This window comes from Diadema antillarum, unplaced genomic scaffold (genome assembly GCF_040938485.1).
Source record: "Diadema antillarum isolate AM-2024a unplaced genomic scaffold, OU_Dant_1.0 scf00000174, whole genome shotgun sequence".
NCBI classification, from domain to species: Eukaryota; Metazoa; Echinodermata; class Echinoidea; order Diadematoida; family Diadematidae; genus Diadema; species Diadema antillarum.
The window spans coordinates 1,351,958-1,379,852 of record NW_027271063.1 but is presented as its reverse complement, the minus strand read 5'-3'; the positions used below and the strand labels follow the sequence as shown (position 1 = coordinate 1,379,852).

Genomic DNA, 27,895 nt, shown 5'->3' with positions numbered 1-27,895 from the left:
GAAAACATCACCAGCTAGTCAACATCCATCTTCCTCACTTCATAACCCAAGCTCCGTATGTCAGCAGAAGAGATCATGTACTCAAGCTCACCGTCCCCATAGCATCAATTGATTCTTATAAATTCTCATTTTATCCCCGAATCACTCGCATCTGGAACCAGTTGCCAACCATGGCCGTTACTGCCCCAACAGTTGCTGCCTTCGAGGAGGCTGCCCTTCCTGTCATCAGAGGGCTGAAACCTCCGGTGGGTTCCATGTTGCTGTAAATCTTACACTTACAGAATTTTAGTGTGCACATCACTATTTTTATTGTAAATATACTACAACTGCACCATCACCTACTGTCACAGCACATCCCATCCCAGTTTAGTTCGGAAAGAGCTGCTTCAGGGATTATCTCATCAAGGTCGAGGTCAAGGGATTCATATAATGTTATGCAAATATTCAATATTTAGAAGTGTGACGGTTCCGGATATTACAAGAGCGAGAAAGTTTAATTGTTCTATTCAACGACGCGAAGCGGAGTTGAAAAGAACGGTTTAACTTGCACCGATCTGGCAAGGATCTATACATGCGTTGTATAACATATTTTATGTACGTTTGTTTTTGTATGTGTTATTATATCTAGCACACATACACACACAAACACAAACTGATAGTATATAGAACAATTCAAGAATTACATCTATACTTTGAGAATAGATTGTTCTTGTTGACACATCCTTGCTGGTGGCAAAATCGGTTATGCTGGGGTTGGTTTGCTTGTGGATTAGTGGAGCAAATGACGTAGGCCCCTAAAATCCATATAGGTGATCCTGCTCATTAGACCATAACCACGACAACAGCGATAATTTATATGGCAATATATCGTGCAATATCCCCATCTTAGTAAGCGCTCCCAGAGGTTGTAACACACATACACACAAAATTGTGATGTTGCTCATAAAAACGGCGTATTTTCAGTCGATAATTCGGGAATCACCAGTCAAACCTCAGAAAATTATAAGTCATCCTGTTTCCACAGGTTATTAAAAAAAAAATAGCGGTAATTTCATGAGATGGATGATCTAGGATGTTTTCGTTATGTTGAGGGCGGTAATCTGGCTCAGTTGGTAGCACGTCTGTCTACCAATCCCTATTATGACCCGGGTTCGATTCTCGAGTCTCTGCTAAGCAATCTTGCTAGAGGCAAAATTGCTCTGTCCCTCGGATAGGATAAACGAATGGAGGTCCCGTGAGTAAGAAAGTCACAACTCATGCAAGTAAAATATCCCGCTACATTCATTCATCGCAAAGTGCAGGGTGCATAACCCAGTGAAGTGGACCCGCCTTATAATACACCCAGCTGAACCCACTTGAAAACTAGCTAGTGCAGCTGAATACGGACTATCCTGCCATCTTCTCAGATGGAAATATAATAAACATGAATCATGGTTCATATCTTCAGATTCATGAAATTCTTGGATGAGGATTGACTAGATTGAGGATTTGAACCAACACTTGCTGTCGGGCGAAAGCTCGATGGTCTAGAGGAGATGACGCCGGTCCGGAGATCAGGAGGTCGTAGGTTCAAATCCAGCTGAGTATATACGCCCATGATTTTCTATCATGGCTCCTACAAAAGCACTGATCAATTCAGTGCTTATTTACGTCGATGTAGGGCAATTTGTCAATCAGTTGCAATGTTCATGTCTTGAAAGGAAATGTAAAGATTGTTGATGTGTGATGGTCAGTGGAAGACTTCTAAGGTGTTAGCATCTCAACCACATAGTCCTCATATTATATAGACTAAATATCTCCATTTATGTAGTTGTGATAAATCTACTGTTGGGTGAAAAATATGCCAAAAAATGAGTGTCGCATATCGTTCACTGTACAACGTGCAATTTCGACCATTCCGCTGGTCTGAGTTGTGTGTGTGTGTGGGGGGGGGGAGGGAGGGGAGTGAGTGCGCGTATGTGTGTTTATATATGATAGTTGTTGTTTTTTGCAGTTGATGGCACTGCACTTTGAGAGTCATTTGTCGTCTCAAAAGCTTAGAAGGTTATAATTATTATAGTATAACCGACAAATCACTGAGAATTAAAATAAAATAATTACTTCTACCAGTGACAGTGAGATATAACTTTCTCAAGTACGACCTTTAAAAGCATTATCCTTTTCTCTCCTTTTTTTCATTCATTCTCGCTTTATTATTTGTCCCCTCTTTCTCAAAGGCTCTATTATTGGACTCTTCTGCAACATATTTCCTTTATTCCAGTTTTGATTAATTAAGCTTTATAACGTTGATTGTAGGGCTTTTTTCCAATAGTACAGTCATTGTCTCTGAGTTAATCTATTTTCACTCTTTCATTCTTTAATACAAGAGGACGAAAAAGCGAACTGCATACAGACGGACAGAGAGGGATAGAGAAGAAGGTGGGGGGGGGGTGAGAGGAGGGGAGATAGAGACTTCAGTGCTACACGCAGTGTGTATTACTTTTATGGTGCAGTGAGTAAAACATTTGATTGAGGCATTTTTAAGTCGGCATCACCCAAAGAAGAAAACGTTGACGTCACTGAACAATATCAAGGGGGGGGGGGGGGGGATGGGAGAGCAACTTGAATTAAAAAAAAAGGCGTACGTCTATTCTTGGGGGAATTAATGGCTTCAGTGCGAGAAGGTCCTTCAAATCGGAATGGTCTTGTTCGGGGATAAATTGATCTTCTTGAAAAAAGGGCCGAGGTTTGTGTTCTCATCAAGGGTGACTTGCCGTCACTTCAGCTCAAGGGGACGCAGCCGAACCCACCCGTACACCCTACATCCGACCATGGGGCTCGTGGCAACGTGCCCACTCTGCCTAATCAGGAAAAATGCGGTTGCTCATGGGCATGATTTGACTTTCATTCTCTGTCATTGCTTCTAGTTATTGCCGATGATTTTAAAATGTGACAGCGCTGTGGTAGAGTGACTACTGTATAAGCTGTTATTTTCGCGAGGGTTTAATTTTCGTGAATTTTGCGAATCATAGTTGGATCGCGAATTTAACAATACGCGAAAATGTCTCAGTGCGCTTGGGTGATAGTGCATTAATGTTAGTGTCGATGTCAATTCGCGAAAACAACATCTCGCGAAACCATCTGTACGCGAAAATAACAGCGCACACAGAATACGGCTCTGGATAAGTTAACAGGAGATGCTAGGTTCGAACTGTGCCTGGTGCGACGATTCGAACAGATTTTCTTTTCTTTTATCAAGGTTAACGGTCCTATTAAGCGGTCCTATTATAGATAAGAGATTCATCAAATTCACAGAGCAAAATTATTAACGTTTACTGGGTACGAATTCACTTGATGACAGGGAGATATAGTGCAACTATGAGATACTAACAGCGTCTCGCGTATTGTACCAATTAGTGCATGTCCAACGATGATACAGAAAACCAATAAAACATACAAACAAACAAACAAACAAAACCGATCTTGTGCCGTACCTTCAAGGGATGGTATAGTTTGGTTAAGATGGGCGGTTCTGATTATATCTCTCTTTTTTGCGAGATGATTAGGAACCACTCATGAAATATTAAAGAGCATAATAACGATTGAGAAAGGAATTCAATTCAATTCAATTCAATTCAACTCTATTTCCACATAATCATTAAAAGGATACAAAGGATACATAAAATGTGATATAATGAACATCAATTGGAAAATACAAACTAAAAGAACAATACACATAAGATACCATGTTCACCACAAAAGTGTTTCAACAAACACAAAGTGAATTACAAAGAAAGGATATAACAAAATGATGGATGATTTGTGGAGGGATCATGAGAAGTTTTTATGGAGATTCAATAAAACTTATAAGTAAGATCCCCAAAGAGTAAAGAAATGAGAGTATTACAGTATGTGTGTTAGTGTGTGGGGGGGGGGGGGATTATCTAGATGTCATTTAATCGGATACACAAAAAAATCAAAAAAAATCAACATATTATTACAGATACAGAGAGCTCTAGAGATTCTATGAAATTTTTGTCAAGAGATTCTTTTTCACTATTCTTTTAAATGAATTCAACGATAAAAAATCTTTTAGACTACTTGGTAAATAATTCCACAGCTTTGGTCCTTGATAAGTTATAAATGAATGTGAAAATTTAGTTCGTCCATACGGAACTCGAATATGAAATTCTGATCTTGTATTATAATTATGAATATCAATATTCTTTACAAATAATGAACTAAATAACTCTGGTAATAATTCTTTACTATATAAAAACATAAATATGGCAAGATTGTACTCATAGAGTTGATAAATTGGTAAAATATTCAATCTAATAAACAATGGTCTAGAATGAGACAGAAATGATGACTTTGTTATTACTCTAACGGATCTTTTTTGCAGCTTATGTAATCGCTCTAGAAGATACTTATTGCACTTACCCCAAAGAATAATACAGTAATTAAGATGAGGGAGTACCAATGTGTTATACAGTAACAATAATATATTTTGAGGTAGACAATCTCTCAACTTGCCCATGATATCAACATTTCTTGAAACCTTGCTAAGAATTTGAGCAACATGGCTTTTCCATTTCATTTCTTCATCAAGAAAAATTCCCAAGAACTTTACAGACCTCACGTGTTCTGAGTATCATTAATAATATATAAATCTGTGTCAACATTAACTGAATTACTATTATCAAATTTCATAAAATGTGTTTTAGCAACATTCAAAACCAATTTATTTGCAGAAAACCAATCATTAACTTTAGCCAATTCATTATTCATCAAATCTTCAGCTTGATTGATATCTTTATGCTTCAAAAATATGTTGGTATCATCAGCAAACATCAAAAATTGCAATACAGATGAGGCAGCAGGCAAATCATTCATACAAATCAGAAATAAAATAGGGCCCAATATTGAACCCTGCGGAACACCGCAAATTATAGTTTGCATTTGTGAAGAATATGAATTATAGCTAGTGAATTGTTGTCTGTTTTAAAAATGATTTTTAATCAGCTGTAATGGTGTCCCCCTTATACCATGGAAATTAAACTTACACAACAAAATTTCATGATCAATACTGCAAAATGCCTTTTTAAGGTCTAACAATACCCCCAATAAAGATTCTTTCTGTTCTAAGGCAAGATTTAAATTACATAAAAAATTACAAGCTGCTAAAAGAGTAGAGTGTTTTTCTCTAAAACCAAATTGCTTCTTAAACAGAACATCATTTTTATCTAAAAATTGCAATAACGCACACTTATACATTTTCAAAAATTTTAGCAAAAAACGTTAACAATAAAATTGGATGATAGTTGGTAAAATCATCTTTTGCACCACTTTTATATCCAGGAATAACTTTTGATATCTTGCCTGCATCAGGAAAGACCCCTTTTTCAAAACAATAATTAATCAAAATACTCAAAGGTTTATATAAAACATGAATCTCTCTTTTCATAATTTTGATATCTATAGAATCATAACCATGAGATTTACCGTTTTTAAAACTTAGTACAATATCAATAATCTCCTTTTCTGTTACTGGCTTCAGAAAAAGTGACCTAATATATGAACCTTTGAGGTAAGAATGAACAGATAAATTGGTATTTGCAAAACTAAGTGATAAATTTTTACCTATATCCACAAAATATTGATTAAATTTTTCAGCAATTTCCTCTTGACTATAAATCATACCAGAGTCATCTTTGAATTCAACATCTTAAGATACCGTAGCATTTTTCTTAGCAAGTATGTTGTTAATTAATTTCCATGTTCCAGTACTATTTCCTTTCACATTCAAAAACTTTTTGAGTATAAAATCTTTTCTTAGTATTTCTAACAGCATTTGTAATTCAATGTTTATTTAATGGAAATCGGTTTTGAAATGGTTGTGACATGAATACAAAAACATAATATGACAAAGTGATCCTGATAACAGGTGGGTCCCACCTTTTATCAGGACACTTTCTTTTTTGATATCTTAGCCAATTCTAAAACCATTCTCACCAAATAAACTTAGAAATCATCTTAGAATTGTATTCCTTTTCGTGATTTCATAAGAGGTTTCTCATTATCACAAAAAAAGTTGGAAAGCTGAAGCCACATCTCAACCAAAACTTTGCCATCCCTTTATAAAGACGTTGCAAGGACCTGATGTTTAATTGTTTATAACACGCACACATTGTTTTCAAATGACAACCCTACTGGAAAGAGCACAGTGTCCCACAGTGTGTTCACAGTGTGGTCACATTGTCGACTATGTGAAAACGCTCGAATTTGATAGTCTGGAGATGATTTCACACTGTGGTTTGGTTTTCAATGTTCTGTGTCACACTTTGAATTGGTGATTCACAATGTGTTCACACTCTTAAAACGCTCGAATTTAAAAGGGTGAAGAGATTTCGCACTGTGTTCATACTGTGTTCACATGGTGTTCACACTGTGTTTCTCACATTGTGGGATACTGTGTTCTTTCCAACAGGGAACACGCATTTTCAAACACACACACACACACACACACACACACACACACAGAAAGATGTAATCGCATCTACTTCTCATTTTCATGTGTACCTTGTCAAATTATGTTCTGTGAGTATTACAATTATCCTGTACATATGCAATGTGTATAATTTCTTTGTTTATTTGATGGAAGTGGAAATAAAGTTGAATCTTGAATCTTGAATCTAATGTCAAAAGGCATAATTCTGCAACGAAAAAAAATATAGAATAGCAATCCCTTCCAGGATTAGATAACAATTATCGTGTAAAAACGGAACCCAAGTATGATAATGCTCTGAGACTAGAAGGAGAAGAAGACGAAGAAGAAAAAGAAGAAGAACAAAATCTTCCAGATCGATGAAATTATTTAGTCGAGTTGTTTTTATTGCAACTGATTGCCTTTCTCGACCTAATAATGGCTTAAAGCACTGATCTTTTCCGTGGTTATTTACGTCTGAAGTTTAGGACAATTTTTCAATCAGTGGAAAAAAAATGTTCTTGTAACCGATGACTTTACTATCTAATGGGGTAACAAAAATCCAGAGTCCCGAAAATTTCATCGAGATTTTATGTAAACAATAATCTTTCCGGCGAAAACCCACAGACACATCGCCCTCATAGAATATCAAACACACATACAAATACCAAGTATCAGAAAAACAATCACTTGATTCTTACTGTAATTCCATTTTATGATTTATGTCTTTATATAATCGAACGTGATTATGAACTAAAAACAATGTATTGTGGGTTTTTATTTTGTATTCAATGTTTACTGATAATCTCCACCCATGATTGTGTGTATTTGTGTGTTTACGCGTGTGTGTTTGGGTGTGCACATATCCTTTATAACTCATAACCTTTCCTCGTGCCAACAGCAGAACTCAGCCGAAAACATCGATTCTAGGAAATGGATTATGCTTGCATTTGGTTCATTGAAAACTTCCACTCACATGCCTTGCAGTGACGGGGAAGCCACGTAAAAATTTAGGCGACAATCTGCAATAATAGAAATAATCAATATCAGGAAGAAAAGACCAGAAAACAAGATAAGAATGTCACTAAAGTCGTTCCATTTTCATCACTATATTTTTCCTCTCTCCCCCATCTATCTTTCCTCCTTTTTACCAATCTCTCTCTCTCATTCTCTCCCTATCTTTCTATCTTTCTGCACACCCCTCTCTAACTTCCTCTGTATGTCCTTCTCTCTTACCTTTATCTCTAATCCTCCCTCTGTTTTTCCCTCCCTCCTCTCCAATCGGATGAACGCGTATCGCGCCCGGGTTCTTGAACGAAATGCTTGGACGGCACTCGGGCAGGACTAGCGGTCTAGCGGCTCTAATGCAAAACCACTTGTCGCGGCAAGTGGGGGCCGACAGCCGGTTACTTATTACCGTGGGTGAACACGCCCCGGATCGTGCGCGCGAATTGAAAAGCGATCGGTAATACTTTTGAGAGTTCTTAAAGGAGTCAATCTCATCCCCACCAAAACAAGGGGTATTCTCTTCCCCTGTGATAGCCAGGCGAAGGGATTGCATGATTTTCATTATCAGCCCTCAGAAGGAGTCACATTAATTTTCTCTGCGGCGATAGCGTGTGAACCTATTTTTATTTGCATGACTCCCACACACTCCCATTGGCAATACAGGTATATAGGGACAGCTGAACTGTCAATGAATTAATTGTCATATTCAACGTTAACTGAGCATAAAATTGTCAAATATATCTGATTTTGAATGCGAGCTAGGTACAAATTCCAGGATATTATACATTCATAACAGTGTGTAACAACGGCTGCAATCTCGAATAAAAGAAGAACTTTGTCAGTGCAGTTAAGGATCAAGTCATGATTTGTATTCATTTTTGTAATCCAACTTTGTCTCTTTTTGTTCTTTTAACCTTTACTATTTTCTTGCATTAATTTCACTAATTTCATTTGTAACATAATACCATTATCCTCAGTTGCTATCAACGTGATCATTATGTAGAGCCAGTAAAAATGCTTTTTACACCTGACCACGTAGGCCTACTCTACTTCAAAGCAAACCGAGATTAAAGAATATAAATAGCAAAAATGCTCAATCATAAATGATAAGGAAATAACACAGAAGCCAGTACACTCTGAACACAATCAAAAGAGACCGTAATTATGATAATCTACCCTTGTTCGAGTTTGGACAAATTTGAACTTTAGTATAGTTTTAATTCCTTGTTGTTGTTGTTCATTTTCCATCTGTCAAGATGGCTGGATAGCCCATATTCAGCTACACTAAGCTGGTCTTCCATGGGGTCCAGTTGGATGTGGGGTGGGACCACTTCACCGGGTTAGACACCCTGCTCTTTGCGATGAATGAATGAAGCGGGATCTTTTACGTGCATGAGCTGCGACTCTCTCACACACGGGACCTCCATTTCATGTCCTATCCGAGGGACAGAGTGTTTTGCCTCTTGCTAGAGGGGACGGTATGTTTACACACAACATTGCTCCGTTCAGACTAGGGTTCGAGCCCGGGCCGCGTGATCGTGAGGCAGACGCGCTACCGACTGAGCCAACTCACCGCCCTGTCAAGATACACACCCAGATGCGAGGACGTATTGCTAAGAGTTTGTTAGAAACATAGAGAACATCAAATGGGTTACAGTAACAGTATTGGCAGGGGTGGGTACCAAGTCTCTATGAAACTTTACTGACGTTGATGTAAGTGTGAGCGTTCATAAGAATGACCAGGGAGATGGGAATTCACACCTCCATGGCATGACAGGGAAGAACCGCACATGGCTCAATCGGTTACTAACATGTAGCGCAGCTGCATGCCTTATATAATTATGATACTATGGTACAAATCAGTAGGCTAGAAGGATTGTTGTCGTTTTGCTTTTTGTTATCTATTTTTATATATTCCTTTCTAGAACATTTGTATTATCACACGGCGGAAAGACTATTAAGGACAATGTGACAATGTCTAGAGTAATTCACAAATTTTACAAGCTATGCTTTTCTTGTGAATTCATCTTTTCCCTGTAAAGTTATAAATTAAGATTGTATTGCTTACTTGTTTATTCATCCAAATCAGAGTTATCATTATGATTATTATATTCATGTTCTGTTGAAAATTACGTGATTGAAAGTTCCTTTTGATGTTATGTACTCATGTAAGCGTTATGTATATTATTTTGTATTACTTTATATGGAAATAAAATCATATGAATTTGAATTTGAATGTGTTAATAACATTTTTCTATTGGATTGTCTTTACTCTCTGATGTGTTATATCATTTTGATTTGAAATTTATTCATAAATTAGTCCTGGTTTAATATCTGAAATTTTCTGAAGGGTCTCATGTCTAATAAAACCAATGTGGGGACACAGTTTCTGCTTGCCAAGATATACTTTATTCTTTCTACCACAATGTTTACATGACTCGTGTCCATACATGATATGCATACATAAACATTATGTATGTCATTTTTATATGAAAATTAATTTACACGTTTTTTTTTTATAGCATTAACAATGATAAAACAACGAAACTACAAATATGCACTGGCAAACTAACTCACTTCATCACTAATGCATTTTGTAGCTACCTTACTCGGTTATACAATTTAATATATGTATCAAATGATTCGTAAAGAAGTACGAGCCATATGCTTTTCCAGGGCCGCCATCAGACTCAAGCTTCAGCTTAAGATGACGGTCTCCTGCCTTTTGTATGTATTAATTTAATTGAAGAGGCAATGATTATGATTCACCTATACAATATTTCATTATTGATACATCAAATATGATTAAATCTATATTCATTTTGTGTTGGATATAATGTGATTAGTATTGGAAAATTGTTTGTTACGTTGTATATACCTTGTGAAAAATGCAGAAAGAAATCAAATCAAATCAAATCAATATGTCGTACTGACTTTTTCATACCCACGATAAGGGAGAATCTGTTTGCAATCTCAATTATTTCGCACAAATACAAATAAGGTAGAGTGAAAAAAGTTACCCTTTCAATTGACATTAAGATGTATATCCATATTAGTCAGAAAAGGAGAAGGAGACAGAGAGAGTGATAGAGAGAGAAAGAGAGAGGGAGGGAAACGGGGGGGGGGGGGGGTGGGAATAAGGAGCAGTAAAGGAATGATAGCTATCTGTCTCCCATGGAGTAAAATACGCCATCCCACTTTACTCGCCGGATGACTGCATCAGTTAATTCTGGACCCCATTTGTCACAGCCTGATGAGAGGGGATGTATTGCTACAATAAGTGGTTAACTAATCGACAGGAAGGAGGTGCCTGTCCCTTTGACCCCGCTCGTCCTGGGAGCATTTTCGCAGCAGAAGCGATCACCTCGTCATCATTAAATCGGCAACTCTAGATTTCATCGCATATCTTATACGTGGGAGAGATCAGACTGACCACGTTACGCTCATTAAATCTATGCACAATCAAAGAAAATAAGATACAAATAATGTGTCCGTTTGAGATAGGGACGCAACTATGATCTTTCATTTCATTTTATTTCATTTCCGACGAAAGTATGTAAAAGTAACATTGTACTTTATTTTGTTTATATGCAATTGTCATATTGTATACTTTCGTCGGAAATGAAATAAAATGAAATAAAATGAATGAATCGTCTTTCATGATGTGTTGCCAATCTTAAGAATCTGTCAATATTCTACATACTGCAATTGAGAGGCTTTAAAAATTGTTCAACGAAAAAAAAAAACAATTCTATTATATTTTTGAATATAAAACAAAAATGCTGAAATGAAAATAATAATTTCACTCTACATGAAATACAAACAATGAAACTAAAAGTACAATTAGATAAGATATAATGTAGTGTCGATGAGCTTAGACAACAATACATTATTATTGTATAGTGAATTGCTGGACATTATCAGTTCTGTGGGATCAGTCCACGTTGCTCAGCGTCTGAAGAGCCAATCAAAAGGCTATACATAAAATTGCTTTAGAACCGACACAATTTTACCGCTTCCATTGCTTTAATTGCCAAGAGCTAAAACTAATGATTATCTGAAGACTGATTATCAGTAGGCCAGTCAAGGAGTAGCTTGATGTCAGAAGAATATTATCATAAAAATAAATGATTCATAATAATCATTACAGGTTTTCCCGGCCTATTTCTTGCATCTTTCAGTCCAATTTCTTTTTGTTGTATTAAACTTAGCAAAATTTAGCCTTGATGACATGTCCCATACTTCCATGTTATGATATCTTCATTCAAAATCATTTTGGAGCATTCTGATCACCTTTAACCTCACTCTAATCAATATTTTTTCAACAGAAATTCGTAAGACATGCACCATTCATTTGATATTTGTTCGCTCAATTTAGAATGATATATTCACGTGATTACGTATATGCTGCGCTCGTTCATCCAAATTCATTTTTGACATCCAATTTAGCACGCATTGCAGTCAATTTAGAAGGCATGTTTTTGTTTTTTATTCTATAAAACTTTCTATCATTATAGTTGTTGTTTTGTAAGCATCATAACAATTCATATTTTCGTATTCATTCTTTATTCTGATATAATCTTGGCAACAGTTCTTTCAATGTGCTTGATTGCGTCTCCGGTCCGAGTTATGTGGCCGTTGAGCGCTTTATTCCGAGTGTGTTGGCAAGTTCGAGGTACTGAAGGTTATGACCCTCAATAAAATGCTTCTATAATTCTGTCTCTGTCTTCTTGACATATACGCCTGTGCTGCCATGACTATAAGAAGATGAAGTGGATCCCTGGTACTGCGCACATGCAGAACTTAACCTGTTTCATTTGGGAACCCGGTGGCCTGTGTATTAAGTCTATGGGGAATCCAGAATTCACTATGGAACGGGTTAATATGACTATTGTATGAAAGAAGAGGGAATTTTATAGAACAACAAACTCGAGTTATTTATGGTCAACCATGTGATACTTTTATTGCATTAGTGTGTGGATGAAACAAGAAGTCACATTTAAATACAGATAATGAAATGTTCTCACCATTTCAAAATATAAATAACATGACATAGATTTGAAAATGTTTTAGAATTGGACTGCCCATCCTCGAAATTGAATGACGAAAATACTCTATTCGACCAGTGCTGGCGAATTCAAATGAATCTAGAGCACGTGCCAATTTGAATACCCTTTTTTTACGAATTTGAAAGGCACGCATGCTAAAATTTCATTGCTCGAAATGCTAAATCGAACGTACATGTTACAATTTAGAAAGACGGGGTGAGCGATAAAGAGGATTTCTGCTAAATTGAATGAGCCCTCTATCAAATGTACTGACAAAAGTGCGCATTTGGCCGGAAAACCTATATTATTGCTGTCGCTACCATGGCACTGTAATTTAGTTTTACGAAAAAAAAAAGAAAGAATCAAATTGACACCTGGGGCAGTAATTTATCTTTAACAACTCACCTGTAACTTGCTCATTTTTTTTTTTCACTTATACGATCCATATTTGTTTTTATCCTACAATCGACTCATTATTCAAGCAACGAACAGAGGAATATTAATTGGCACATTTTTGTGAAATGGTCTTAAAGAAAGCGGCAATTATCCCGCTGTTCGCCTTTCTTTACCTGCGAATTTCATGCCATATCCCAAATCAACTATACAGTCAGCATCAATGACGTATATTGACGTTTAACAGATTGGAAACTAGAGCACCTTTAAGCGAGTGCATTTACATTGCCACTCCCCCAACTCCTTGCGCGGAGTGCCGGGGAGGCTACCCGGTCAAGAGTCTGTTGAATACTGGTCGAATCACCAGATATTCCTTGCTGGATCGGTTTCCACTGCGAGAGTCTTACGAGGAACGAGAGTCCGACAATCTCCACACGAGCTTTGGGCAGCAGCTGCCCCTCGCCATTACAGTATTATAAAAACTCCTCACACCTGAAATACCATATTGTCCCCCCCCCCCCCCCCTTTCCCGCTGCCTGGACATTTAACAGCGGCCTTTAAACTTATTAGCAGTCCCCTCAATCTCCAATAAAGTTAACGCCTATAAAGTTAACCATTCAGGGGCGGATCCAGGAATTGTGTAAAGGAGGGGGGGGGGCGCAACTTATATTTCTGGCGCCAATTCCGGGTTTTATTCTATTTTTTGAATATTTGAAATACATTGTGTCAATACAATTACGCTGTATTTGTGATTATATGAATTTGTTTCTTGGAAATGGAAATAAATGAGATGAGATGTAACAACTGAATTAAGAAGACTAGCTTTCATAATCGGAAACGGTTCGATGGCATAATATTTTTCTTCTAACTAAAGGAATTTTAAATGCTCTCAGATACGCAGGGGTCAGAGAACGTTTTCTAAGGTGATCCAACCCCCCGCAGAAGTGAGGATGTCGTCCTGTAGGATTTTTTTTTTTTTTTTTATTATTGTAAGCGATCTTTTCCCATCTTTTTGCAGTCACCCCCCTCCCTTTTTTCCGGTTCCGCGTTCCTTAAACACATACATTCTAAATGTGTTGTCTCGGACAGCAAGTTTTGCTCTGATAGTCACATGAAAATGCCACAGTCACAGTGAACAAAGTGTCTTTTGAAACTTATCGACCAGGGCATAGCTGGGTCACCAAAGAAAGATAACCCATACCAAATTCGTTCACCAGACAACAATCGATGATTACCTGCGGAGAAAATAAATTAATAAGAATGAAGAGGGTTGCCATCGAATTCGCCAAGAGCAAAACAATAGGAAACAAAACAAAGTAAAACAAACAAAACAAAACAAAACAAAGCAAAGCAAAGCAAAACAAAGCAAAGCAAAACAAAATAAAACAAAACGAGAGACTTAACTGGAAGTGTTGTTTCAAAAACCTACTACCAGCAGTCTGTAATAAGTATTAGAAATACGACCAATGTCCATGCTACAAAAGCATACAATGTAGGCCTACATGGTTGCGCTGACGTCACACACAGACACACACACAAAATTTGGACACACACACACACACACACAAAATGAAATAAAAATAAACACACAAAGGTAAACCGGATCTCTTGTTTATGTCCATGAGTTTTAATTACGGGCAAGCTTTCATCGTGCGTAGGTGTATAAAAAAAATGCGTCATACTTAAATTAGAAACCAGCAATGACGCCTCCATACGTCACTTACATGAACCTACATGATAAGAGCTCTGGAGGTGCTGACTATGCACACGATTATTGTTTGTAAACGTAATGACAAGTGTGAATAAATTTAAACGAATGATATATTGAATAGATTTGGAAGTAAATACGTAAATATTTCGAAAAATATATGAAAACACATAAGTATAAATAGATACATTATTATCTAATGACAAAAGCTGAATTACCGTAAGATTTTCCCAAATTTAGAAAAAAAAGATAAACCGCTGAATTTTTATTACATCAATGTGATTCATATGAATAAGCAGAAAATATAAAGAAACAAGGATTTCTTGAATGAAGCAAAGCACAACAAATTAGCTCAATAATAAGAGATATACTTCTATAAACGGTGCAATTATCTAAATTTGTGACGGTTATTTTCGGGTGCAGTTGCTCTGACGTGGCGAAGGAGTACCCTCAGCTATTGTTTTTACTTCAATGTTTCCCATCAATGACGATTGTTGGTTTGGAATAAATACAAAGTTGTTTCAACACAAGTTATGAAGGCTTCCAACAAGGACCAAAGGTGAAAGGAGAGACGGCTGGTGGCGAAGTTGCGTGAAGGGAGAAGAAATTGATTATTATCTTTGTTGAAATTTTTTGTAATGTTTTATTTCGTCCTCCTCAAATCGGCAATTCATAATACCATTGCATAAACCACATTTATCTCTCTCTCTATTATGTATATCAATACAATGTATATATATATATATATATATATATATATAAAACGAAGAATAAAAAAATAAACTAGTAATGCATTATTTCGCCAATAAGAATGAGTTTATTGCACTCAACGTTTCGATGGTCTCCACCTTCTTCAGGGGTCTCGACGGGGAGTGTATAATCTGCCCCCAACGGAAGAAAGCAGTAACTACATATCTGCTGAGCTGAGATAAATGCTATTTTGTGTGTTTTTTTTTTTTTTTTTTTTGCTGATTCTTTAAGAACACAGAAACATTCAAAAATAATTTTTGGTATGCTTATGCACCATACCTAGTTGTCTAACAATACCTAGGAAAACATTATGTTTCCGTTATGTTTGAATGTAATTTAGGAAAATGTAGTTACTGCGGTGACTTACCCTTGATTTTGGGTAGTTTCACCATGGAAAAAAGCAGTAACTACAGATGGCCAGGAGTCTGCCGTTTTCCCCATGGAAAAAAGCAGTAACTGCACATGTCACATGACCATAGTGAGGAGAATTGTTACCACCACCAGCTGCTTACAAAGTTCTTCTACTTTCTAGTTAGTCTAGATCTATAAGATCTAGGACCTAGACCTAGACTAGGTCTTGTCACTTCTAGGAATGAATGGCATTCTGTGTAACAGTAAGGTAATTGAAGTGCCTGGCCTGGTCCGTGGACTAGACTATATATAGTATAAAGTCTCTTCGTCTTAGATCCTAGTCGAACTCTGACGTTACACTTAGACTCTACAGATCTATGCCCAATGTTAGTGCTAGACCTAGATCTAGATTACTGACATTTTGTCTAACACTAAACAGTTAACTCTGACTCTGTAACGTTAGATCTGGTATGCGGTAGACCTAGATCTAGACTATTTGTGTATTAATATTAGTGCTCATCTCCCTTCAAAGCCGCCATTCTGTCATTTTTTTTTTCTGATTTCCAGTCAAGCTGCAGCCCAGGTCCAGGAAAAGGATAGATCTAGTCTAACAGATCTAGACTAGGGTCTAGATCTAGATAGCTTACCATGGCATAGCCCACATCTGGTAGGCCTAGTATTTTTGCAATATACCTAACTGTACCACTTTTTAGTGTCATAAAATTCCTCAAATTTTGAAGGGCGCAATTCAAATACCAGAATCACATTTGGGTGATTTTCAATTTATTTTCTACTGAAGACTTCAGTCTGAGAATTTAATTCTTTTAAGTTCAGATAGATCTAGAGATCTAGATCTGGAGGGGTCTAAATTTTGGTAAATATAGTCTAGATCTAGATTCTAGGCCTATCTACTTGTAGATCTAGACCTTGGACTGTGGTAGACTCTAAATTCTAAACTATATTCTGTTAGAACACTAGTAAGAGTTTACTTAGATCTGGGTCTAACTGTTTCTATCATCAAATTGTACTCATCATCAATCATCATTATCATCAACAACAATATTATTTTGTTGTCTAACACTAGGGTCTAGGTCTAGTACAAGTTTAAATGTTAAACAAGGTTAAAAAAGGATGTTGATTGTAAAGTTATTTAAATGGCTGTTAAATGACATTTCTGGTCATTAAGTTCAATCTACTGTAGATCTGGTCTTAGTCTCAGAAAGTAAAATACTAGGTTAACGTTAGTAGATCCTAGTTACAAGTTAGACTTTCTCAGAGAATCCAGATCTAACAGCTACAGTAGATTATAGTAACGTTAGACCTAACGTTAGATTGACCTTAACATGTCAAGTCTAACTCTATAATTTCGGGTTAACTCTCAGACCCTCCTTACTAAATTTCTACTCATATTTCAGCTCACCTTGATTTTCTGGTTCTGGCCAAAGCTATGACCACCATGACTTTTCCTCTGCAATTCATGAAAGATTTGCAGGCATGCCTGGACCGCAGAAACCATGCAGTCACTGTGTGACTGCATGGTTAGCACTGTCACTCAGAATGTACTGTGATGACTGTGATGTGATGAATTCTGCAGTGCAGTTGTAAGCATGCTGCAAAATATTATGCGCATGCAGCATTCTGCACTCTGAGCGGGCTCAGTATGTCAGCTGTGCTAGTCTCCAGAAAGAAACTTTTCTACAACTTGTCATATATGATTCCCTGCGGGCAGAGTCAAGTTACTGGTGAAACAATCTTTTTATAGGCCTATCTACTCCCCTAAATTATACAAGCAACTGCTGTTTCTATTGTTTTAAAAAAATTATAGAATTCTTTTTAAAAAAGGTATTAGGAAAAAATGATATACAGGAAGGACTGCAGAGTCTGAATGAGTAGACTAAATTGATAGTTACTGCTTTCTTCCGTGGGGAAACTTGCAAAGGTGAATCAACTGGATGTAGTTACTGTTTTTTGCGAAAGTGAAAAATTGCATTTTTGGTCACTTTCACTTTTTTTTTGCAAAAAAACAGACCTATTCACATTAAAGAGCATTGGGTAAACTATTCATTTTTGCAAAAAAAGTGCAAACTCATAAAAATGTCAGTTATTGCTTTTCTCCGTTGGGGGGGGGGGGGGGGGGGGGGGGGCAGACATATATGAAGAGCTTGCTTCCAAAAGGTGATAAATCCATTGAAAAATGATGGATTTAGCGCCTTTCGGAAACAAGTTCTTCATTTTCATCGATTTACTGCCTTTCAAGAATTCTGCAAACGAAATCAACAGCCACCAAGGACGAACAAAGTCCTCAAATTAAAGGACACTCTTTTTTTTTTCTACCAGATACGATTTAAGAATATGACCAAAAAAAGTTACGAACGCCAAAGTACTGTCCCGTAGTTTCTTGGAATTGATGATTCAATGGAATTCATCGTACGTCAGCTGAGAATTGAATCAAAGTATCTCTTATCTCCTCAACACAAAAAGGGGGCGGGCCCACACTTGTCATAACTATATCGGAAAGCTGTTACTGTTAAAAGAGCTTCATTTTCAAGTCTCACTCATATAATTCAGTGTAATGAAGAAACCATACAGACGTTATTGGAATACTATATTGAGGTAAATGTTATGTAATATGTACATGCACGTTTAATTACAAGCTCTGGCACTGCCGAATGTTTCTTTCTACTGATTGTTCTTGATACATGTTCTGAGGAGGTAATTTCCACGAGCATTCAATATGAAAATGATCACTCTCGATGATTTGTCACAAAATGAAGTAAACAAAAAAACTCCAGAATAATTGATGAAGACTATCTGACAGCCGTACATGCCATCACTCTACTTTCCGCGTCATTGGCCCCAAACTCGCCTGCTGCAGTCCCGTACGGTGTCCCTGTTTGGTACTCGCGCCGCAATTCCACGGCAGAAATATCTCACATTTTTTCAGCGCGAGGATTTTTGTTTTGATTTGTTTTGTTTTTGTTTTTAATTTTGCTTTGACTTCTTTTTCGGTTTCTCTTTGTTGGTTTGTTGGGGGCCTCCTATTTTGTTTCGATGGAATTTGAGAGACATTATCTGGGTAAATTGCCCGCCCTGAAATCTCATCAAGATTTAACCAGACGTCGAGGGCGCTTCGTTAGTAATTCAAATTGGAAAGATAAGCTGTCAAGTTCGCTAAAATTAAATGACCAGAAAAAAAAAAAACTGTATGACACTGTATGGAACCTCGAAAGTACTACGACCATCGGCGTATCCACGTGAACACTTTGTGAAATATCGCTGCAGTGCACACAAATTGAGTTATCTTCGTATGACATTACTTTTAAGTAAAGGGTGTTACAATCTAGGCCAAAATAAAAGAGATGTTATAGTTTCACGACCAAAAAGGAAAGAAACCCCCTTTTCCTTTTTTTTTTCGTTTTTGCATGAAACAAAAACAACAAGAATAAAAAGCTGTACTGTCAGTTCGTCCCATTTCGTAATATTGTCATCCGAACCTTTCAACATTGGCACGTGTTATGAAAAATGAAAGCATTGACTTTATCATGTCAAAAAGGAAAGATAGAGAGAGAGAGAGAGAAAAAAAAAAGTAATAAGCACACTGGTGCAGAGAACCTGGTAGTATTTAGTTGCCATTTTAGCAGTAGTAACAACAACTCTTTTCACTTTTTTTTCCCATATATTTTATTATAGTAGTAGGGTTGAGCAGATGGGTTGTGCAAAAATATTGACAGATGTCTGTATAGTGGACACTTTTTTGTTGTTATTTCTATACAACTTTACAGCATGACGACACACACAACGGTGTCAACCAGACATAACGGTCCTTATCAGACATGCTTTGATCCATCCATGGAGTCAAGGTGTTGCTGCCGTATTATAGGGCGACAAAAAAAGCAACGGAATGATAGAGCGTTCCCGCGTATTTCGTTTTATTTATGGATACCCATTGTTACCACAATAGAACATGACAATGCTGGCCATCTCCGCGAATTTTACGTGTTCCGTCATCATCGGCTCCTGACATCAATGGCGTCTTGGCAATTAATGACGTCACTATTCATTTATCGCTCACGTGATTGGACCAGTCATTAACCGCCCGTTCAGGGCTTTGGTTCAAGCGCTTCAAACGTAGTTCAGGAAAAATGAATAATGGTAATAAAGGAGGATGCGAGGCTCCTCAAAAATAAATCGGCGGCACCTCGTGACTACGAGAGGGACATGAAGGAGGCGAGAGGATTATTTCCTAGCCCCATAAAGCCACCCTTACTTGGGACGACGCCTAAGATGATTTAGCGCTGAAAATATTTGGTTCGACCAGTATCCACATACATCCATGTATCTTTCCCATTTGTTTTTACCCAATCCTGCTCTTAGATTATAATTATTACGTAGCGGAGACAATACCCAAGATTTCGGCTTAGATTTAAACCACACACATGAAGAGTTTGATAGCAAAATTAGTTAACTCTGTTCTTGTTAATTTGAGATATTTGCGATGAAAACTAACGTATACAAGACAATTCTAAGAAAATATGTGATATTATCAATAACAAGTTTAAGAATATCTTATGTAGTGTAATGAATGAGATATTGTTGGTTTTATTTTGCTCTATGTAATGATGTGCTCACTTTTAGCTGTTTGAGAATGGGACTTTAACTGTTTCGCCACCAAACCCTTTGTACAGTGTGTTTGTTACTGAGCATCACAAACCAACAATCGAAAGTCCGACACCCGAACTTCATGTGAGAACCTGATATGGGTGAAATCGGTCAAAAAACTCAATCTCCATTATTTTTTCTGAAATAGATACTTTTCTTCTGCATAATTGTGAAGTTCGTAATCAAAAAAATGAACAAGGAAAATTGAGTATATTAAAGTTTTTCTGGAACACTTCTTTTGCAGAATAGTGCAAGCGATTTGAAACGTGTTGGAATAAAACCCGCTTTGATATCTTAAAAAAAAAACTTTACACACTCTTCACTTTCAATTAACCACGCTTTTGAAAAGAGGAGTCCAGTGCTTCAAGAGTTTACAGTGGTCATAAAAAGACTATGCTTATAGATTTTGCGCAATGTCACCTTAAAGGCATAAATTACCATTTGCAGATAAAACAAAAACCAAAATAGTTCTAAAAACAACCACTGTCAGAATTTGAACCAGTATTATCGATTTCAGTTATTGTTAAATATGCAAAATGGGAACTTGACTTATAATAAAAATGTTTCTAGACTAAACTGTCTACAGTTATGGTTTGGTGAGAATAAAAAATCTCCTCATATTTTAGGCTCTATCACGTGTTTATTGTATTTTTTTTTATGGTAGGATGTTTTGCGATACAAGTGACATACACATATATGCATTACTTGAACCTTTTCTTTAATTCACTACTCCCAACAGGACCATTTATCTAATAATGCATTCTCTGTGGATATTATATACGGTTCTACATCCTGTTTTTTTTCCATTCATTGCAAAAGGTACAGTTTGATGAAATTGAATAAACTTGAATAAACTGTAAACTTCAGAGCCTTTCTGCTCAGTAACCCCCTTTTTTTTCAGCGCGTGTAGTTTATTTCCATCATCTAGACAATATGTTTTGAAAGTCCGTTTGTGCTGAGTCATACAACATTTTGACGCATATAGAGTCTTTGAGAATTCGTCTTTCACTGAAATTGGGGCGAAATAGGGCAACGCCCTTGAAAAAGCAGAAATATTAGAGAATTTGTAATAGGCTTTGGTTATTGGAGAAAGACTGTGCATTGTACTTCAAAAATTTGGTTTAAAAAGTAATGTAACATAAACCAGTTATAACTATAGAACTTGTGTCAGTTTGGGTCTTTGTTTGTTTGTGAATTTTGTGTCCGTGTTTGTGTGAGTGTGGGGGTGGGGGCTTTTCTTTTTGAATGGACTGTTTCCTTTCTTGTATTTGCAGTACAGTGTAAACAACCTTCATTTTATCTAAATTGGCTTCTTGCTAATAGCTAACTCGTCTGGAGCAAAAAACAAACAAACAAAGAGAGACTTGCGGACAATAACTGAACCAATGGATTGGCAGATTGTTTGATTCGTAGAGACTAATGCGCAACACAGGAGTGCATTTGACTTAACAGCAAAAATTGTTTTTTTTTTCTTCATGTCATACTTTGCAATTTCGATGAGTCTTTTTTGCCCACCAAATTGTATTCCTTTATTATTTCACTCTCGGACAGGCGTTTTGGCGTTGGGGGAGAAAGAGAGAAAGAGTGTTTGGTTTCTGTGGGTGTGTGAAAAGGACTATATTTCCTTCTCCTCCTGATGTTATTTTTTATGCTCCCCTCCCGGTAGCGTCTTATCTCAACTTTGCTCCATTTGCTGAAAGCATCTTAAATGGACGTCTTGTGAGCTACCGCACCTAAAGGTGGTGACGATGCACGGCAAAGGACAAATTCGGGTTAGATTCCAGCGGGACAAACGTCGACACAAAATATTTCGATACACAAATTTGGGTTGACATTTTGGCAACGATATACATATCGATCGACGCTCCCTCTCATGCCGGCGATCAGCGTGGCGTGATCGACGTCGAGACCGCCACAGTTATTCCGCAGCACGTTCGGTTCTCGAATCTTTTATTTCTTTTTTTTTTTGTGGTGACGTCAAGACAGTTGACGTATTTCGTAACCCATTAGTCCAATCCGAGTGCTATTATGGCCGGCAAGTTTCATATTTGTACTCCATGCTAGCACTATTGCAGCGTAGCCCCTGATGGTGTTAGCAAACCATAATGGATGCGTAGATGGCAGTCATTACTCAATAAAGTATTTCTTTTTCTTTAGTTGCAAGGCCTCTTTAGACAGTTATCTAGACCAGAATGATAAGGACGAGTGTCTCATGTGAATGAGTAGTGGCTCCATATTCATCAGTACGTGGCAATATCGGCTCAAGAAGCAATAACAGTCTCTTTTTGCGCATGCAGAGAAAACATTAACGTTTCACCGCTGCGGCATTACAGGGTCCTTGCACTCAATCTAATGTTGCATTCCCTGCTCTTCTTAATGTTCCCGTTTTTGTATCTGTGTCTCAGTCTGCGCGCCTTTTTTTTTGGGGGGGGGGGGGGGGGCAGTGCTGTTAAAAAACTCCAAAGGCCTGCGTTCACTGGATAAAAGTAGACTTGTGACAGAACTGGTTTAAGCGATCTTTTTCCCCGGATGATTCATTCGAGATAACGTACAACACTCTTATTTGCTATATATTTGTGTGGCATAAACAGTTCACGTTTCTTACAAGTCAGAAAGTGTCGAATGGACATTTAGCACAGTGGTCGATAAGGTCGTTAGTACTAAAATGCCTTTATAGATAAATCTGACCTTTGGAATTTAAACTTGCAAACTTTAAGTATTTGTCATTCCTTAGATCATAATACCACCTTGCATGACAATAAGCATCAGAAATTCAACTGAAACAACCAATTGTTAACTCTCTGATGAACAAGAACAAGAGATTAATACACATACGTAAATATAAACATAAAGACACACACAGGCACAAATAAATAAACAAAAACATAATATTGTTTGACCTACGCGTTGACAACGAATTATTTCATACATGATGATTAATAGTTGTTATCCTACCTTACGTTTGCCACTGTTTGACAGGCTTTAATAACCTTGTTACTACCTATACCTGTTTTCCAAAAAAAAAAAAAAAAAAACTCGTTGTCCCGATGATGTACAAAGACATGGAGCTGTGTGTGTGGTAGAGTGTGGGGGTTTGACTGCTGGATCTCCCTGAAAATCCTCAGATTTTAGCCAAAAGATTTTATAAATGTTTGAAGAATTCAGCATTATCGACACAAGCAAGGAACGTGGAAATAAGAGGATACGGATTTGTTGATTTTTTACAAAGGATTACCAAGATTTTCATGGATGTTATTTGCACCTCAGCAACCTGTCACCATGGAACACTGCCAGTGTAGTCCCACGAGCAACAATTCATGGTGGCCACCTGCTGCAACAGCACAGCTCTGACTGGAGGCCATCTTGGATAAGTATACAACCACAAGACTGAATCCTTCCATCAAACTGAGAATCTGCTTTATTTGTGTACACAAGCCAGGAAAGAAGAAGTATGGTATGCAGGTTCTGTAGATTCTAAATATTTTGCAAAAGATGCTGAGATTTTGATGGATGAAATTTGGACCCCAGCCAGCACTAGCACTCAGACTGTAACTGCACTGCCAGTGTAGATCTAATATTATGTGGTATATTCCATGTTAGGTACCTGAAGTAACACTGACTGGAGATCATCTTGGATTAGACACTACTGAATCCTTCCATGAAATTGCGATTCTGCCTAAATTTTTTACACAAGCAAGGAATGAAGAAGTATGATATGCAGGTTCAATACGGTGTAAATTTGTTTGAGATGGATTAACAACATTTGATGGAAGTTGCGAAGAATTATCAACAATTTACACCAATTGATGGTTGCTGCGAAGGATAACCAACATTTTATGGATCATATTTAGACCCCAGCACTCAGTCTGGTGTTTTATATAATGTACTGCCAGTGGCTTGGTTAGAACTAGACCCATGCAGTATACCCCATGCTGGGCTACCTGAAGCAACTTGACGAAGTGGAGAACATCATCGATAAGTATACAATTATAAGACTGAATCCTTCCATCAAATTGTGAATCATTCGTGTGAAATTGACAAATGATAGACTAAGTTCAACTGCATGGATGATAAATTTAGAACCTGCTTCTGATGAAACTACGCAGCAGGGCATGCTTGTTATTTGGATGTGATACAAGAAGGAAATGATTTTTCAACCTGAGGATACTATCAACATACAAATAATACATCAAGACATGCTGAATAAATAAATCAAGAGCTAGCCAGCCTTGACAGCACTAAGTGAAGGCATAGAACACTCAATTTGTTACCTGTCTGAAAGAAGTGGAAAATCAAAATGGCCAATTACAACACACGCAGCAAGGGAGCTGGAAGTAGTAAACAATTGCATCTGAAATTTATGCTGAGTTCCCAGCATAGTCTAACCCCACTGACAGAATCCACTGATGAATATGAGGAAGAACAGTATCAAGCCATCAAGCCATGTGGCAAATGTCATGTGATCAGCCATGTGATCAAGATATAGGAGAGTCAGAGGTAGGTTGCATGCATGCTGTCTTCTGTGATGTATGCAAAACATTTTATCATCAGGAATGTGGAGGTCTTTCTGACGAACTATTTGACATCGTGACTACATTTGGAGCCCAAAGTAGCCAAGAAATCCAATGGCATTGTAGCATTTGCAAGAAATATGCCAAAGCAATGATAGACGATATGATCAACCAGAAAAGAAGACAAGACAAACTTGAGAAAGAAATGAAAGCAGTTAAAGAACAATTGAAAGGAGTGCAAGAAACTAAAGAACCGAATGACACACACTTGCTCAAAGCTGTCAAAAAAGTACTTGAGCAAGAAAAAGAAAATTGAACGTAGTCATAAGCAATCTACCTGAAATTTCCAGTAGGAGCCCACCAAACGTATTGATGGAAGCAGCCAAAACTCTCTTCGCAAACAAACCTCAAGTCAGCACCAGTGATATCGAAAAAACTGACATTATCCCGACTGAGCGAGGCACTCTCGTCAAAGTACAAATGAAAAACAGACGCTCCAAGGGAACTGACCTGTCCAATGCAAAACACCTGCAGAACGATGTAGAATACAACACAGATCTGAAGCCTGGCTTAACTTACCAACAAAGGCAAAAGGAAGCGGAACTCAGAAAAGAGTTGAAACAACGCAGAGACAAAGGTGAAAAAAACTTAAAAATAGTGAGGGGGATCATCACAAGAGTGGAACCCCCCGCAGATTACGGACTTTAGTAAAGCAAACCAGCACATGCACCGATGTTTATAGAGAGCACTCAAAGCACTACGCACCTTTCGAAGAATCGAGAACTTCGCAGGAAAGTCACCACGAAGTGGCTCATCCACGTTGTCCCGAGAACACAGCACGAGTAGAAGATTGTAGTAACCAAGCAGGTGTAAATGTATACAAACTGAGTATCGAAAGATCAGTATCAAGCAACTTGGAAAAATTAAGCACTCTGGAGAAAACCCATCGTGAAGAGATATCATCAAGTATTGTTGACGGGGAGCAAAGAGAACAACCGGGACAAAGTAAAACCCAAAAGAATTATGATTCAGCCAAAAAAGGAGGAAAAGTGAAAGACTGTGTAGAAAAACAAGGACCTTTGACAGAAAGAAATGATGGAGCCACAACCCGTAACTACAATGAATTCAAAGATTGTCGGAAGACAGATAAATCTAGGGATATTGACACAAAATCCAAAAAATACCAGGAAAAAGCTGACTTGCATTTTCACAAACGCACAAAGTATTACAAATAAAGCAGATGAATTGTCTGTAGTCATCGAAGTGGAAAAGCCTGATCTGGTCAGTATAGTAGAAACCTGGCTGAATGACAAGACTTCTAATGCAGAAATTCAAATGCCAGGGTACCATATTACTAGACAAGATCGCCAACGAGGAGCACATGGAAGAATCATTTTGTATACAAGAGATGACATTGAAGTGCAACCTAGAGAGTGTCCAAAACTAGCTGAACATGATGAAGCACTATGGTGCGATATCTCAAGTGAGGATGAGACTCTTGACATACTTTTAGGCATAGTTTATAGGAGCCCGAGCAACTCGAATGATCAAAATGACTGTCTGAATCGAGTTTTAATGTCTCTAAATGATGAAGATAAAGACATAATGATCGTCGGAGACTTCAACTACAGAGACATTGATTGGAAGAAAATGCAAGCTGTACCTCAGGAAAACCAAGTGCATTTGTAGAAGTTATACCGGACAATCTATGGTGCCAGCATGTGACAGAACCTACAAGGCACGATTCTATCTTGGACCTTGTCATCACATCCAATCCTGACATTTCATTTCATTTCATTTCAATTTATTTTCATATTTCTCACATATATCACAATATGAACTAAATTGATACGAAATCTATACAGAACATAATTCAAAATAGAACTTCACCGGAATGTTCAAAAGTTTGTCTTGGTATACACAAGGTCTGTATACATGCGAGTTAAACTGAGATCATAATGCGAAAAAAAAAAATATGATGGGGCCTGCGTAAAAGCAAGCTTGTATAGAGCCGCAGGTCCCGTGGTAAAATCAGATTAGGGGAACATGATCAGGGGAATCAGAATTAGAATTAGGGAATCAGATTAGGGACATGATCGACGAAGTGGAAATCCTCGCACACCTAGGATCCAGCGATCATAATATGCTGAGATGGGCACTAACTACTATGTCCAACCAAGTGTGCACCAGCCTAAGAGAGACTACAAAAATGCAGACTTTAGTCAGATCAGAACAGAACTGAAAGAAATAGATTGGACAAAGGAACTTGAAAATCACACAACTGACCAAACGTGAATCATAACTGAAAGAAAGCTGAAGCAGCTAATAAAAGACCATGTACCACTAAAACGGCAACCTAGAAAGAAGAAAGCTCTGTGGCTCACAAAGGAAGCACAAAAAAGCCTACGTCGAAGGCAACGAGCATGGAAAAGGTACAGATCAAATAAGACAATGAAGAACTTAGAATTCTACAAGAAATATCAGAGAGATGCGAAAGATAAAGTAAAAACAGCAGAACCAGAACATCAAAAAAGATACCAAGAGTTTCTAAGCATATGTTCGATCGAAACAAAAGGTGAGAGATACTGTAGGACCTTTCAAGAAAGAAAATGGAGAGACAGTTCCATTGGGTCAACAGACAGCAAACATCCTAAACGAATACTTTGCATCTGTCTACACAAAGGAGGACCCAATTGTACCCAACCCTCAGAAAGTTTTTAAAGGAACTGATGAAGACCTCCTTACTGAAATAGAAATCACCGAAGATTGTGTGGGAGAGAAACTTGAAAATCTCGACCCATCCAAAGCACCGGGTCCAGACGACATACGGCCGGCCTTCCTTAAACCTCTGGCTGAAGAACTGAGTGTGCCATTCACCATTATGTTCAGAAAATCACTCAAGGAAGGATGTATACCAGAAGAATGGAGATCAGCCTATAACTCCAATATTTTAAGAAAGGGTCAAGATCTAAACCTGAGAACTATCGACCAATCAGCCTAA

General features: G+C 37.5%; 1 protein-coding gene across 1 annotated transcript; it reads left to right on the top strand.

The window, feature by feature from the left end:
- The first annotated feature begins 170 nt into the window (after positions 1-170).
- LOC139722871 (uncharacterized) lies at positions 171-27,895 on the top strand. Its single transcript, XM_071634153.1, has 2 exons — positions 171-245; positions 27,470-27,895. The coding sequence occupies exons 1-2, from the start codon at positions 171-173 to the stop codon at positions 27,893-27,895; spliced, it is 501 nt and encodes a 166-aa protein (XP_071490254.1).

What these genes read in the sequence shown, in the direction of transcription:
- LOC139722871 (XM_071634153.1), top strand. Translation starts at nt 171, where the DNA reads ATGGCCGTTACTGCCCCAACAGTTGCTGCCTTCGAGGAGGCTGCCCTT. An exon ending in TCAGAGGGCTGAAACCTCCG is followed by an intron (nt 246 to 27,469) that starts GTGGGTTCCATG and finishes TCGAAACAAAAG; the next exon opens with GTGAGAGATACTGTAGGACC.